Raw genomic sequence first — 16,497 nt, forward strand, 5'->3', positions numbered from 1 at the left:
GCAATTGCGACTTTATTTCTCAGAATTGCGACTTTATAGGCTATCTCGCAATTGCGACTTTATTTCTCACAATCTCGCAATTGTGAGATCAAAAGTCGCAATTATTATTATTATTTTTATTCAGTGGCGGAAACAAGCTTCCATACCCTAAACATGTTAAAGTTTTCATAAATTTTTGTTAAATTGTATACGTTTCACGATTTTAATTAATTAGACAAGCTTTTTGATTACTAAAATTTTATGTAACCATTAAAATTAAAATAATAATAATCCAGAAAAATGCAAACGAAAAAAAAAGGAATTAAGGAAAAAATTTGAATTTAATAGTTAATGATGAGCACTGAATGTTCTAATCACACTTGATATATATAATTTATTGATATTTATTTATATAAATATTGATTTTTGTTTTTGCACGCTGCATTCAAAATCCATTTGGCTTAAAAATCTTTGAATGGGCATGCTTCCATTTTTGAATGGATTCTTTGAATGGGCATGCTCTGTCTGGAGTAGCAACTGCGTTTTGTGCATCATATTGTTTACCTGGACAGTCGCGTAGTTTGAGGAGTCAAATTTTCCAATGCCATTTGGCCTAATATTGCCTTTAGGTGGGTGACCTCCACCTTGTCTCCAACATACAACTCGACCAACGCCTCTTCTCTCCATAATGAGTCATCATGGAGTTTGGATCCACATCACAGACAAAGGTCCAGGATGGGAATCTGGGCCGGAGTCATCCTGGCCAGTTGCACCTGGAAAATAACAGCCCAGTGTCACACAGATGAGAGTGTTTTTCAGTCCTGGTCCAGGAATCCCCAACACTGAATATTTTCTGTTTTCCCAATCAAGGTTAATTTACCTAAACTGTGTATCTCAAATTAAAGTGTTAGGGGACTCTAGGACCATGATTGAGAAACCAAAGTACAATAGCTTACATTTACCTAGGTTAAGTCAACCAGGATAAAGTACTAAATATTCAATTATGATTTTAAATTCACTCGCTTTTTTCCCTTTTCCCTGCAGACTCGGATAACCAGCGTTTGATGATGTCCTGTTCTTCATACATGGGCAAGGAGGACGGAGGGCCTCCTAGCAGCTCTTTCTGTCTCCTCTGTTACAGCCAAAGTTGTCTTACGCCCGTTTCACACATACTCCGTTTGCAGTGCGTATGCGGTGCGTATTTTTTTCCGTACCCATGTTAACAGGTTAGAGCTTTCACACTGCACGCGGATGCAGTCCGTCGATCCGTTCCAGTTGCGGTGCGTATACAGCAGTGCAGAGATCGTTTCCGCACCGAGTCTATTTCTGCTGTGCTGCAAACGCTGAATTAAAGTGACAGCGCACGGTTCGTGGTCAAAATGAACACAGACTGACCTGAATATGTAGTAATTTCACCATAAATCCATTTAATTCAATAAAATGTAGTAATCTCACCATAAATGTATTTAATTAAATAAAATGTAACCATAAATGCATTAAATTAAATACTACTATTTTTCATAGTCATCTTACTTTAAGGCTGGGATAAAGCAAGGAAAGCTACAATTTACTTCAACAAGGCCACATAATGAACGACACTCGTCTCATTCGTTGAGGTGGAAAAACAAGTTCTTTGTGACATGCAAGATTTATTGTATTAAGATTTAAATTATGCAAAAGAAAAGGTATGAGTCTGCTGTTTTTGTCAATTTTAAGTTTTAATTTAAAATGTTTGCAATTTTAATATAAGTACATGGTTAAATATGTTACCACCTGCTTGAGCAACTTAATATATAATCTATATAAAAGTAATGCATTGAATAATACGTTGTTTAAAATGTGTTTAAACGTGAATACGTCTATAAAGAGTGTATATGTGTAGCTTACAAAGAGAATCGCACTGGAGGCAAAGACTTTTTTTAAATAAAAGTTGCTGATGACTTGATTTGATTGATGATTTTTTGAAATACAAAAAGTGAGTAAATGTGTTTGTGGTACAGCTGCGGATCAGTTGCGCACTGCAAACGCACGCAGCATATGTGAAAGCACTATAGCGCGTGCTGCTCCTGTACCGCATACGCACCGCAACACGCACCGCATACGCACTGCACACGGAGTATGTGTGAAACGGGCGTTAGGCCCCGTCCACACTACTGCATTTTCGTTTAAAAACGGAGACCTTTTGCTACGTTTGCACCTCCCGTCCACACCAAAACGGCAAAAACGGAGACCCAAAACGGAGAAGTTTAGAAACGCTGCCGATCCGTTTTTCGTTTTGAATCTCCGGAGGGCGTTTTAGTGTAGACGGGTCAAAACGGAGGACTTAAGAAACGATGACGTAGTAGAGGCTCACGCTCGGCTCTATGATTGGGTGTCATCAGTCATGGCGTATATCTTTGCTAGCCGCTGTTGTACAAGTAAATTCTGCATTTTACACTGCTATAACTGCCTACATGCGCCGGAGTCAAGCTATTATTCGAGCGATCTGTGACAATTCCCATGTGCAGCGGCGGCGTTGACCGTACATGGAGCGTCGGTTTGGGGTTAACCCATGGTGGGATAATTTTATCAATGAAGTTGTGTTTACACCGGCACGCGCATGCCCAATGTTGGTGAATGGTCACGTGATCCGCGTTTTCAGTCGTTTTAATGTGGACGGAGATCAATTCTAATACGCAGCTAAAACGCTGGTGTGGACGGAGATCGTATAACGACTATTAACAAACACATATCTCCTAGAGAGGGCATAGTTCTTAACCACCCTCTTCAAACTAAGGGTCACTACCATTTTTAATTGACATTTAATTTGCACATACTGTGGTGGTCATATATGTGGCAATGCCTATGTCTATTTTATTTTTGTCTGAGACAAAAGTCAAAGCTTTTTGGCTCCTGCAGGCCCCAACACACTTAATCTGAAGTGGGGCTCGGCGAGACGGCGACTGTAGTGGGTTGCCATCCTCAGAGTAATACAAAAAACTTGAATAGTTATGATGACTTTCATTATGTTTCCAATTACTTTTTAAAACATTAAGATATCATGACAGGACAGAAATTACTTAATGCGATTATAGTTTAACAGTCTCCAACAGGACAGATTTAAAATGATTTTATACCCACATACCGGTAACTGCATCAAAACATATTATTACTATTAATATATTTTTCTTTCTATATCTCTATTACTGTAGCCTACATTACCTTACTTTTTTTCGTTTTCTTTATAATATTGTGTTAATTTCATATGAACATTCATATTTCATTTTTTGTGTGTGTAATTCCTGTGTGTAACTTACTTTCCTTCCGCACTGGAAGCACATAAATGACTATCATAAAATCTTATGTCAACCTTTTCAAAGTTAATAATTCCTTTTAAAGTAAAAACTAAAGTGTCTTATTAAACACTTTATCCTGTCAGGTAACGTTAAGTTAGTATTCTGTCAACTGTCATACAATCTTCATAATCGTTAAAAGGTTTCCTCTCAAAGACTTTCCTGTCAGACTATCGTGTCAAAATATACGTCGTAGGTATGATTTTAATAGTCATTTACGTAACTTTGTTATCTAGAGTAACTTTTTCAAAAACCATTCATTTAATTTATTGTAATTCAATAATTACCTCACCTCTAAAAAGACCGTTGTTCTTTGCCGCGGAATGGACATGCGCGCGCAGTCACATGCTCCAGTTGTGCGCGCGATGTTGTAGAGAGCTCAGTTTTTTTTTCATTTCATAGTTTCATTATTAATATATTATTTTATTAATTACAATTATATAATACTATATATTAAATACAAATGTTAATACATTTTAGAATAAACGTATTATTTCAATAAGTTGTAATTTATTACAACAAATAATTAACTGAATAATGCTTTCAGTGTTTTGCTTTTTGCTAGCATGTTTTTTTTCCACTAGCTTGTTCATATCAGTGGCGTACTTCAATCTTCCATTATTTGTATTTTATTTTGTTGTTAGATATGGTTTTTCGATGGTTACGTTTCACGTTTCTGTAACGATGTAAAAGAAATCCCTAGTCCGTATTTTGAACTTGATACTGTTTATTCGTCTGTGACTCTGTGTGATCGATAGAGGGCAGTAAAACACTTCTGCTGCAGCTCTGTCTGCCTGGTATGGCAAATCTAAATTCAGTTCACGCACTTATCCTTTACTTTGTATTCATCAAAACCAACATACATAAACTAAAAACATTCCCAACGATCATAGACTATTAAAATAAAAGCGACCATAATCAATCACTTTGATATTAAAATATGCAGAAACAATACATTGTTCATTTTTTTTATTTGATTTTTTATTTGTGATAAATCTGGTTATGTGTTCAGCTTACTGAATATAGTGTTACTGTTATTTAACTGACGACTGCGACTGATTTATATTTCAGAAACATAAACGGATGGACATGAGTGACTGTGACGCACCAATAAAAACCCACGCCGCAGTGCATCACGGGAAATGGAGTTGTATGTCGAAGATACGCACATCCTATTACTTGCAGAGTTTATTAATATTTCTCTTTCCAAAAAAATAAAGGGTGACAGCGAATCAGCGACACTATATATTTAGTGTCCCGTCGTGAAAATTAAGTTGAAAAATAATCAAATATGTTCATGTTTGAATGAGTTCAAAATAGTGATGCTCCAAAATAGCAGCTTCATGGGCGTTAACTGTTTCTATTCCCGCGAGATTTACGTGGAGCGGGGTGTGTCCACGCTCGTTTTATTTATTACTGTACAATAAGCAGTGATACTGTGAGAACGAGTGAGAAAATAGTTTAAAACAAACGCACACAGCTTACCAGCTTCCGAATAAAACCAGTTCCAGCCTACTCGCTAGGTTCACATCACATCCCATGAGTGTCAGCCTGAGGAAGTGAACTCTCGCGATGGTTTGCTATTCCTTCGAGCTTACAGGGACTTCCTCTTTTTCATTTTTTTTTATCATCCAAAGAACAGCACGGAAATACGACATGCCGATAGAAATTACAGGATATTATTTTAAAAAAAGCAACGTTTGTCCTCCGCTTTCGTTTCAGCATTCAGAGCGACGTGAATTCTCGCGTGTTTCTCGCGCGCATCTCGCGAGATTCGCGTCATTCGCTCTCAGACTCCATGATCTGATCCCGAGCGGAGCGGCGCGATCATAACTGCGTGTTCCGCGCGCGTTCAGGAGCGTCGTGCGGCGCTCACATCTCCGCTCAAATGGACTAGGAATGATCTTGTGAGGATGGAGAGTGTTAAACTAAAGAAGAGCAGCGCTCTGAGTGTGGCCTTGAGAAGCACAGCAGATGAAGAAGATGATGAAGGCCAGAGAGCATCGAACCAGACGAGCTCAGACCATCCCAGGACCAGAAGCCAGAGCCCAGCTGAGCTCAACATGGTAAACAAAGCCTGTAAAGGCAGCTCCAGTCTGCTGCTGAGGAAGAGGAGGGTGAAGAGGCACGTGTCCGGTATAAACTCATCTCACAGCCGGAGTCTGGACCGACAGACGCTGCTGAGACACCGAGCCAGTCCTCAACTACAGCTGTCAGACCGACAGTGGGTCCGCCAGGACCTGCGCCGGGGCTCCATCCACGTGCACGACCGGCTGCTGGCGTGGTCTCACCCGGCCCGGCCCGTTCTGTGCACCGTGGACAGCACCGCGACCGAGATAGCCCAGCGTCTGCAACAGGCCGGCGGCAAAACGTGCTCCGTCCTGAGGCTGAACGCCAAAAGCTACCTGTCCACCGACGTGAACGGGAACTGCGATGGAGAGTACCCGCTCCGGCACCTTCACACCGGGACCGAGAGCCTCCCGGATCAGCCCGGTGACCGGTTACGCCTCCTGCTCCTGGAGAAGGACCATCCGTACCACCCGCAGGAATACGACATCTACACGCCCTCGGAGGCCAGCGTGGACCGCTCGTCCCCTCAGGACGAGGACTCCCTGAAGAGGTTCACGGGGTCCGATGTGGAGACCAGCAGTGCTTGTGACGAGCTGAGCTCCGGGGCCCGGTTCAGCCAGCACCGGGACTCGCTCAGCGACGACATGATCCTGGGCACGGATGCGTCCGCGTTCGACAGTAGCGCCGCCGAGGGCCTGGACACGTACGGAAGCTCCTCGGACGAGCTGGAGCTGGACTGTCCCACGGAGCCCGTCCTGCCAGGGCCCGTGCCCGGTGACCCACCGCCTGCTCTCGGACACAGTCCGGGGTCAGCGGGCACACCGTCCGATTCGGACCCCGGCCCGGCCCTGTATGTTCAGCTGCACGGCGAGGCCGCCCGGCGCCTGGGCCCCGATGAGAGGCCCCTACAGATCCAGAATGATTTTCTCTTTAAACTGGGATTTAAGGACCCGTGGCGGGTCCAGGAGGAGGGGATGAACACTGAGCTGGGATCTCTCCTGCGCTTCTACGCAGGTAAACAACTGATGCTTTTGCTGTTGTACTACTACTTCATGTTTACGGCCTGTGTGAGAGAGGAGTCGTGAGGCAGGTCCCATCGTCCCCCATTCACACAGGAAGAGTTTGCTGTCAGCTGGTGATGTGTGTTCATGGAAATGACTCCTGAATTTAGAGTAGAAACAGCGACTGTGGCTCATGTACACAAGTTTCTGCGTGTTGACGTAGGCGAGATCGGTTCACCTTCTCTGTGTATGAGAAGTCACAGTCTGACAAATCCCTTTCAAACCTCCTAGAGAAATGTGTCGCCCAAAGTAGTAGTTTTCATTGAGTTGTATTCGTCGATTTGGGAAAAGGTGTCGGCTAAATGAATATTGTGGCGAGCATCTAAAGTGTTTCAGTTTAGAGAGGGATTTGCAGACTTTGGCACAGCTTGGCACAAATCTGAGCTTCTGCCTCTGACAGTCTAAAGGAGACACACGTGAGGCACGGCTTTATCTCAGGAGAAGCAGTTTCAGGCGTTAAAGAGATCTTTATTTGTGTTTGGAATGGCTTTGAATTACTCCTTATAGAAATTTTTACTTTGCAAAGTGCGCAAGCTTGTTTTGGAAACACTACATGTGCATGCAGAAGATTTGACTGGAGAGATCAGCTCGCTGACACTGAGGTCACGTGACGTCACGGTCAAGCAGTTGTTATATGACACGTGCATGTCAAAAATAGTGCTTAATTATTTACTTACTTCAGAAACCTGTGTTACAAATGAATAACTGGTCACACTTTATATTAGGTGTCTCTTTAACTATTATGGTCTGACAAAAAATGTTATGCACAATGTGCTTATTGTGTTGTGTTGCGAAACACTTGCTGCTATTGCGATGGGATACGCTAGGGTGAAGTTAGGAACAGGGATAATGGGGCAAGGAAAGGGACAATGTGCAATTATAGATGCGATTACAGAAATGAATTGCATGCAGGTATTTTTTACATACAGTACAATGTAAAACATTGCATTTAATCAAATGATTAGTTTATGGCCCTGTTTACACCTGGTATATAGATGTGTTTTGGTCGATCGGATCACAAGTAGACGAGGCAGACACATGACCGTTCACACCTGGTGTTTTAATCCGTCTCTTTTGTCCACTTTCAATCTCTTCTGACTGATTTCTTCGAGGGGAGGGTCTATGGGCGGGTGAATGTATGGGCTTTTCCAGATCTTTCCATCTAATGGACGACATAAGCTCACACAATTTACATGAACGTGAAAGGAGAAAACAGAAAAACGTGACGAGCAGCAGCTTTCGTTTCTGCTCTGACAGCCGTGAGACCAGCTGAACCTGAGTGTGTGTGTGAGTGTGTGTTAGAAATCAGGAATGATGAGAGAACATTGTGCCTGCTACGTTTTTCGTCTTCAAACCAAACTTGGGTCTCCAGCCCAAGTTTAAACCCGTCTGTCCCATACTGCGCTTCCCATAATGTTACGCATTAGGTCAGTTGGCGTAGAGAAGACGGTCATTTGTGGCAGTTTGAACACATTCGACCACATGAGCGTTTACACTACGAAAGCAATCCGGGCGGATGAGTTTTCTATACATCTGGAAGTGGTGGAAAGTGGACAAGCTCAAAGAGACCCCGTTTACTCCTGTATTTAGCGTCGTTCTCTTCCCATCCGATCGACCAAAACGCATCTTAATAACAGGAGTAAACAGGACCTAAATGTTACTAATAGTTAAAGGCACTTAATATAATTTTGGACCGAATAACCTTGCAAATTTAACCTCACTGAAGTGTTTACAAACTTTAAAAACACATGCTGGAAAGTTAGCATGAGTTGATGTTGACACTGATCCTATATGATGATTCAATGCCCAACATGACCCTGCAGTAGCTGTCTCTAAAACTTCAGCAGCCGCAAGAAGAACTACATGAATTCACAATTCTCCATGTTTATGTTCCCATGGATCTCTCTCCCTTTCCCTCTCCCCCTCTCTCTCCCCCTCTCTCTCCCTCTCTCTCCCCCTCTCTCTCTCACTCTCTCTCTCTCTCCCTTTCCCTCCCTCTCTCTCTTTCGCTCTCTCTCTCCATTTCCCTCCCTCTCTCGCTCTCCCTGTCACTCCCTCTCTCTCCCTCTCTCTCCCCCTCTCTCTCTCACTCTCTCTCTCTCTCCCTTTCCCTCCCTCTCTCTCTTTCGCTCTCTCTCTCCATTTCCCTCCCTCTCTCGCTCTCCCTCTCACTCCCTCTCCCTCTCTCTCTCTCTCCCCCTCTCTCTCCCTCTCTCTCTCTCTCTCTCTCTCTCTCTCTCTCTCACTCTCTCTGGTAATAAACATGGCACCGTTCTCTGCTCCCACGGATGCACATGACATGGCCACAAAACCATTGTGAGCCACTCTTGTCGTTTGGACGGCGCTCTTGTTCCGGTCTGTTCATTATCATTGAAATGAAAGGCTGAATGCTGTGTTGGTGCAGTGGAGGGTGAAGAGAGAGGGGCTCTGGATATTTAGATGCTGTTCGCCCGGCCTGTTCTTGGCTCGCGCTCCCTTTACCGTCTCACGCCAGCGTCCATTGGCCCGTCGGCCAACAGTGGGGCTTCAGGAAGCGCTTTCATTCACGCCGCTGAGAAAAACAGGGCTGTGAGGAACACGCATGGGGGAGGAAAGGGCTGTGGGAGCAGGAGTGGATCTTAGCAACTGTTGGAGCCGTTGTCTTAGGGTTAAGAGCTGCAGGCTTTTACAGTGTTAACCAGAGGCTGCACTTACTTTAACCCTAGAAAACCTACTGTGTCGCACATTTCTAAGGCCTCTAAATAATCAAAATGTTGCTGAAAAACCTGTTGCACACACACATTCTGCTGCCTCATGCCTCATGATTTGGTAGTTTATACATTTTTGAAATGTCCACCACTTTCAGTCTTCTTGCTGTGAAATCTTTTTGTTAAGATTTTAATAAAGCAAACATAAGAATAATTGATGTTGTGATTTCAAGATGAGCACTTACTGGACTGAAGCAACTTAGCTTTACTTGAAGATCAATACATCATTTGTCAAACATCCATCCGGCTGTTGAGGAACGTCAATCGCTGTTGTATTGCATTGCATTAAACCTGAACATTTACATATCATCTTACTAATACATATTATTGGGAACTAATTATATTATATTATTGGGAACTTTTTATGTGAGTAGGCTGTTCATTTTTTTTTTTTAAATGACCAAATGAATTGGGGAAAGAAAAACAAACACTAGCTTGAAAAAAAGCTACATTTTAATTTCTGGTTGGCGCCATATTTCTGCATAATAACTCTATGAAATGAAGAACAGTTCAGTGCGCGGGCATGGAAAAGGTACGATAGTCGATAATGATAGCGATAATCTCTGTCGTCGAGCCTGACGTAAAGGTTTGCATTGGTCTGGGATCTTGGCAGATGTTGGCGAGATTAAAGCTGCGGGCCTCATGTGAGGAGGATTAATGGCCGGTCACCTGATTAGACCCATCAGTCATCACTCTGAGTCTGCATAACGCGCAGTGTGTCCTCCAGTGTTTTCCTCGTTCCTGGCATTGGGTCAGAGGTGTCCGAAGGCTCGTTCCCTCCCCCATCTGAAGGCATGCGAAGTGTGTACTCAGACTCTTCGGGAATGTCAGGCATGTACGGCTCACTGAAGTGTGTATTGCATCATGTGTTACATCAGTCTAAGTAGGGCTGCACGATTTGGGGAAAATGTCATATTGCGATTATTGAGGTCAATATTGCGATTGCGATAAAATAAACAAATGGGTTCATGAGTCAACTTGCTTGGTTCTCAAGGGAAATGCACACACAGATTAGTGATGATGCTGAAATGTGTATTTCAACAACAACTACTGCACAGTGTTTTTCAAATTAAAATAATATTTTTTACAAAATTAAATAATGACATCTTTGCTTTACTGCAAACTTGATATTGTCTCAATAGTACAATAGTATAAAATAAATAGAACAATAAATAAGAACATTTGTATTGCTCATGAAAATACGATATTTTGAACATTATGTGCAGACAAACGAGCATTTACGCAGGACGTGTGTGTGATTGTCGAAACATTTGGTAACTAAACAAAAGTTTAAGTTTAGTGACAACATGTCATAATGTGTACATGGTACAATGACTGGGCTACTGCTTTTATTATTGCTTGACACAAATCTTTTCACAATTTCAATTCAACTCCTGTGATTGATTTCCGATTTTGAATCAATATCGATTCATTTGGATAAATATTACGTACAGTAGTTAATTTTTCTCAAGAAAAAACTAATATCTCACCTAATGCTGTAAACATACAGAGAGCACTGTCAGCTGGTATTATTATTAAAGGTTAAAAATAACAACTCAAATTAAATCTAATGTGGTTTTTACTAGGCTATAATAACAATGCTACAATTTGTTATTGATATAAGTAAAACTAATAAATATTTAATATAGTGCACATATTCAGCAAAATACTCCTCTCTCTCTATATTGTCTGGCCAACTAATGTGCTTTCCTCAAATGGCTTTCCTGAGGTAAATGTAACGTTATGGGACATCGTTCTCCAGCTGTTATTGACCTCTTCCCGCGGTCGAAAAACACAGATTGATCGATATTATGTATGAGGCATTAACATTTTGGTAAGCTGTACTGTATCTTTCAACACACCTATTGTTCATTCGTGTTTATTTGCTATACCCATTAAAACCGGATCACACATCTGTGTGTGTTTACCTTTAAGACCGGCAAACGCATCTGCGTCATTTTGATGTTTTTATCATGTTTTTATCTGCTATAGAGACTGAGAAATTAAGATTTTAGATTTTGACAAATATTTCTGGAAACCCTAAGGTTTTGGGAGGGGGTTTACAGAAAAGTACTTAGGCATAAAAGGGCCTTTTTTAGCAGGCGTTTTAGGCCTAAATGGGTTAACTAGAATGTCTAAGTAACGTACTTATCCTGCAGATCTGTCAAAAAACACAGTGCATGATGATGATATGATGAATGACTGATGGCTATAGGTCTTCTAGCCTAGAGTTTAGCTCTTGTTCGATAGAAGAAATCTACACTAGTCAGCAAAACAACACCTTATGATCAAATACAGTATCAAAATTTAAGGCGGATCAAAACCTTTTCAGCGAAGTTTGACATGAATTTTGAACAATACCCGTTCTTGTAGGACCCGTAGGACAACTTTGATGAACTTTTTTGATCCTCTTCAAATGTTGATACTGTATTTGATCATAAGGTGTTGTTTTATGAGCCCAAGAACAGGAAACAATAGTTTCTTGAAGGCTCATTTGAATGTTCTTGAAGTCATGTCATGGTTTCTTTGAGATATGACTGATAAAGCTGGTCAACCTGTAAAACAACTTTGTTAGATTATTACACATATAATATCTAAGGGCTCCGAACCGGTTCAAGAAACGGAAATGAATGAAATTTTACAAAAAAACGAAATGAAGTTTAATTGTTCTTAACAGAAACGCTTGTCAAACTTTTTGTCGCGTGACTTGACGCCTACATTCGGCCGGGAACGGGTGCAGATATGCAAAACCATTGTATTGATAAAGTCGTGGGGCAGCGCTGACAAGAAGCTTCTGTGCAGGCGAATGTTGTGCGTATACGTCTCCGTCTCGTATGTGTGTGCAAGAGCGTGCTTTCCATAGATATGAAACATCATGCCAATGAATTGAACAGGTTATTAACTGTTTTCCAGCTTGTTATCTGATATGATTAATCCACCAACTGTGTGATGGGTTGATGTGTGGTGTGGGTCCCCTATGGAGCCGGGCCTGCTTCACTAATGTTTCAGGAAGTTACAAACCAAAACATGGCGCAAAGCATCATGTGTTTACGGTTCACACTTACGGTATACTTGTTGTATTCTGCTAGTTGAGTCCTTTTCAATGATATATGACACTAGTCTGTCAAAGTTTAAAACCATTGGATCTGCCATAACCAATCGCTGACGTTTGGTCGTGACGTATGACGACTCAAACTAGCGCACGACATCAACGTCATCGTTCTCAGACACTCCCTCTGTTCGCTGATTGGACCTGTAAAAAATTGACCAATAGATCTATCTATCTATCTATCTATCTATCTATCTATCTATCTATCTATCTATCTATCTATCTATCTATCTATCTTCTTTCTTTCGAGACTGTGCGTTTTCCCCCCATCCCACTGCCTGCTTCTCAAACGCTTCTGTGTGAATGAATGGCCCTTTAAAGCCTTCAAACTTCAAGTTTCTAAAACTTCTTCCAACTTTTTGCCAGCATTTGTCTTGACAAATGTTTTAAAGCTAGTTCTTGATTTATTTTTGCAGTATTTTTTTGTCATGTTTAATTGGTATCTCTCTGCCATGCTCTCTTCACCAACACATACTCACTCTGTCTGTTACGTAACTGTGTTAGTCTTCTGACGAACATCTCGACCCACTCAGGCACGTGTGTGTGTGTGTCATGTACACACACTGTGTCATCCTGCTCTTTAACACTCTCACACATCTCATTTTCTGCACACACAAGTTTATTTTTTACACAGTTTGCAGTGTGTGTGTGTGTGTTCACTTCTCCTATGTGTGCACTAATTTCCGAGTATGGGTTGCCATACTTGGCCTTCGCACGTCACTTTCACGTTTCAGAAACTGCTGCAGTGTTTCATGAGTCAGTACAGTACAGTCATTTACAGTGTGTCTCATAAAAAGCTTCTAGGTTGTTCTGATCCGTTTTCTTGTGTAGCATTCAGGTGATTTCACTCACTCTCTCTATAACTGTAAAGAAAACACACTCCTTACACCTTATATTTACAACTTTACTTCACCATAAACTAAAAAATCCAAATTAGCTGTAATATGAAAGGTTTTTCACTTAAGATACAACTAAGAACATTTTGTTACTCAATGATTTATTTAGTTTACTTACTATAACAACTTTGAAAGACCTTTATCTTTATTGTGATGTCTTTTTAAAGCGTGCATTATCTTTTCTGTTTCGTAGCAAGAAAGGGGAAAAAGCCACCAGAAAAATTCATATAACCCACAATAATTAATAATAACTTAATAAAACAGCCTGCACATCAACACACTGCTGTCAAGCCAGAATGGTTTCTTTTAATGGTTAAAGTGTTGCTTCATTATGCAGTCGAGGCTCAGATGGTGTGTGTGTGTGTGTGTGTGTGTGTGTGTGTGTGTGTGTGTGTGACTGCTGTATTGAGCATCTGGATCCAGATGAGATTTCAGGAGATTCAGCAGCATCTGTGACTGTGCTGAGCTGTCTGTGAGAAACCCTAGAGGACACGGCGTGTGTGTGTGTGTGTGTGTGTGTGTGTGTGTGTGCGCGGATCTGATGCCACTGGCTGTCATCAATATAAATGCACTGTAATTGCAACTGTCCTCGTACATCCATCACACCACCTCTGAAGCTTAACCTTAGTTCAGGCATGATTGTTTTAGCGCCTTTTTCCCTATCGCATATTTTAGTAATCATAAATGACTAATTAGATATCATTTAAAAGGTTTTTAAAAAGAGAACAGCCTTAGGTCTGTATTCCAAAGCATTACAACCATGTACGTTTAGATATTTACTTAAAAAGAGCAAATACACAAAATGTCTGAAATGAAATATGCATTCATTTGATGCAATATTTATATTTAAAATTAATTAAATATGAGTTAGTCACTGGATGTGACTACATGCATGTGTCTGTATTTATATACACAAAATAATTATACACAGTACACACACATATATTATGTAAACACAAACTTTTATTTTGGATAATAATCGCTATTAATCGTTTCACAGCCCTAAACCAAGCCCTCAAAAGTGAAGCCAAAACGTCTCGATCGCCCCCCAGAGGCCGGTCTTAGTATAGCTCATAAGCCCCGCCTCCCCATGTTATTCAACGGGACGTGAGACCAACTAAATAATTAAATTACACTACACATATCTTTTTTCTAAAGATAGTTTCTGTCATTTACTGTAGTTTCTATCACGTTGATGTAATTTCAAGTGTTTGTTTTTAAAATAAGTTAGTTTTTAGTTAGTTATTTGATGCTATAAAAACGGTGCTGTGACATCATGATTGACAGCTGTGATTGACAGGTTCTCTGTGTGAAGTAGTCACTGAAGCACCAACGGACTTTTTTTCATAATGTTGACTATGTGGTTAGTAGTTGTATTTACCTTATTTTAACGAGGTACTGCAATCAGCAGACATCATTGGAGAGGAACGGAGCAGACAAGGCCACTTAAGAAAAGTGCAGGGCGTGTGCTTGCGATTGATTCAGCGTGAGTGAGGGCGGGGCCTTGATTTCGCGGCTTTACTTCCTGCTCACGACTGCGCATGACTGGTCCCGAAAACGCTACTGCGCTGACTCAAGTTCCAATATGTCAGCGCCATATCGGGACACTGGCGGCTTCAGTTCTCTCCAATGGACAAGAGCGAAGGGGCGTCGTCCATCTTTTTTTTACAGTCTATGCCCTAAACACGCACATCAACTGACACAGATCACTGAAGTTATAACAGTATGTAAAGGGTATTTGCCATTCTGTGACGAAGCAGATGAGAGCTGGAGAGCGTTTGATATCGCTGCCGTAAAACGTGTTGTAAAGCAATTTTGGAGTTTGTAATGAACGCGTTTGTAGTCGCTGCTGAGAATGGAGAGGAAGATCGCTGAATAAAGACTCGAATTTGGGTCTGTTCCTCGCAAACTGAAGCCGGGTGCGCACTGTGCGATTTTATAAAAGTCCTTTACGAGTGTCGCTTGTCAGACTGTACGACAGTCAAGAGCTGCGAGCTGCATTAGCAAGGGGGTAATCCATCGACCGGAAGTTGAAGCCGGCCGGGTGCCGCCATCTTGTAGCAGAACTTCTCTTGCGTTAGCATTTCCATTGACTACCATTCATTTTGGCACCACTTTGACAGCGAATAACTTTACATCTGAGGCGTTTAAAGACTCCATTTGTCCATTATTTATTTCTAAAGAAACACGACAATGTATAAAGGGCTCCATTACCTTCTATGTTACATTATGGCCCCGTAGAAACAGTTTTTGTAAAAATAGGCTAACGATTGCGTCATAACCACTTGACTCTCTGTCGCGCTGTACAGAAATTACCGTACAGACAGGAGGAGAAGCTCGCAGGCAATCGGGGGGACGTCCCGTCAAGGGAGAAGCACATTTTAAAATAAATACTATACAAATTAATAATTAATCAGAATACTTACTCCTGCTCACTCACGCCAAAGAACTCTTTGCTCAAGTTCCCCGTCTCTGCAAGATTAACGTTGGCAATTTTCACGCACAGCTACTAGAAGATTAACGTCTGTCAGACTCAGACAGGTTGCTCACGTCATCAAGCTTAGTCTGAGTCGGTTTGAGTCTGCGCGTCAGGAACGGAAGTGCTCAAAAATCGCTAAAAATGGGCTTCAACTGTCTTAACTGAGTTCCAATGAGATCGCTCTGTCCACTTCTTATACTGTCTATGTGCATTGAAACGGTGGCTACAAAGAAATCTCTAACATTCATTTTGGTCTTGGCTTGTCTAAAAAAAAAAAAAAAACGAAGACAATTTGACGGCCGTCGTGGGAAAAGTCACACTGCAGGACTGTGTGAGACAAATCTTCTGAAAATTTGATCGCAACGGTCATTAATCGGCTGTCTGTGAACACGTCAAACTAACGATCAAAGACTTCATATTTTAGCCTAGGATCAGAGGAATCTTTTATAGGTCTTGCAAAATCGGTCTCAGACGGCCAAATCGTGGCCAAACTCGTGCAGTGTGTGAAGTGAACCCGACTTAAAGATGTGGATTACAGCGCACACATAATTGATTACTTTTTGTGCGTGTTTTTTAATTGTATGGTTCTTTTGTCAGTCACTGCGTATAGGACTAGGCTATACTGAGAAAATGCCTTTTGGGTCCCATGGCAAACAAAATAAATATTAAACAATGGTTAAAGGGATAGTTCACCCAAAAATGAAAATTCTGTCATTGATTATTCACCCTCATGTCATTCCTAACCCGTAAGACCTTTGTTCGTCTTCGGGAACACAAATCGAATTCAACAATTTCTTCTCGTCTGTGTCAGTCAATGCTGAGCC

General features: G+C 41.5%; 1 protein-coding gene across 2 annotated transcripts in view; it reads left to right on the forward strand.

Moving 5' to 3' along the window:
* Positions 1 to 5,087: 5,087 nt before the first annotated feature.
* Positions 5,088 to 16,497, forward strand: part of phlpp1 (PH domain and leucine rich repeat protein phosphatase 1) — a 79,633-nt gene continuing 68,223 nt past the window's right edge. For both annotated transcript variants that reach the window (XM_056264804.1, XM_056264803.1), the window contains exon 1: positions 5,088 to 6,395. In XM_056264804.1, coding sequence (XP_056120779.1) covers positions 5,225 to 6,395 — 1,171 coding nt within the window. In that variant the 5' untranslated portion in view covers positions 5,088 to 5,224. The remainder of the gene's footprint in view (positions 6,396 to 16,497) is intronic.

Source organism: Rhinichthys klamathensis, unplaced genomic scaffold, assembly GCF_029890125.1.
Source record: "Rhinichthys klamathensis goyatoka isolate OS25496 unplaced genomic scaffold, OSU_Roscu_1.1 h1tg000011l_1, whole genome shotgun sequence".
Classification (NCBI taxonomy): Eukaryota; Metazoa; Chordata; class Actinopteri; order Cypriniformes; family Leuciscidae; genus Rhinichthys; species Rhinichthys klamathensis.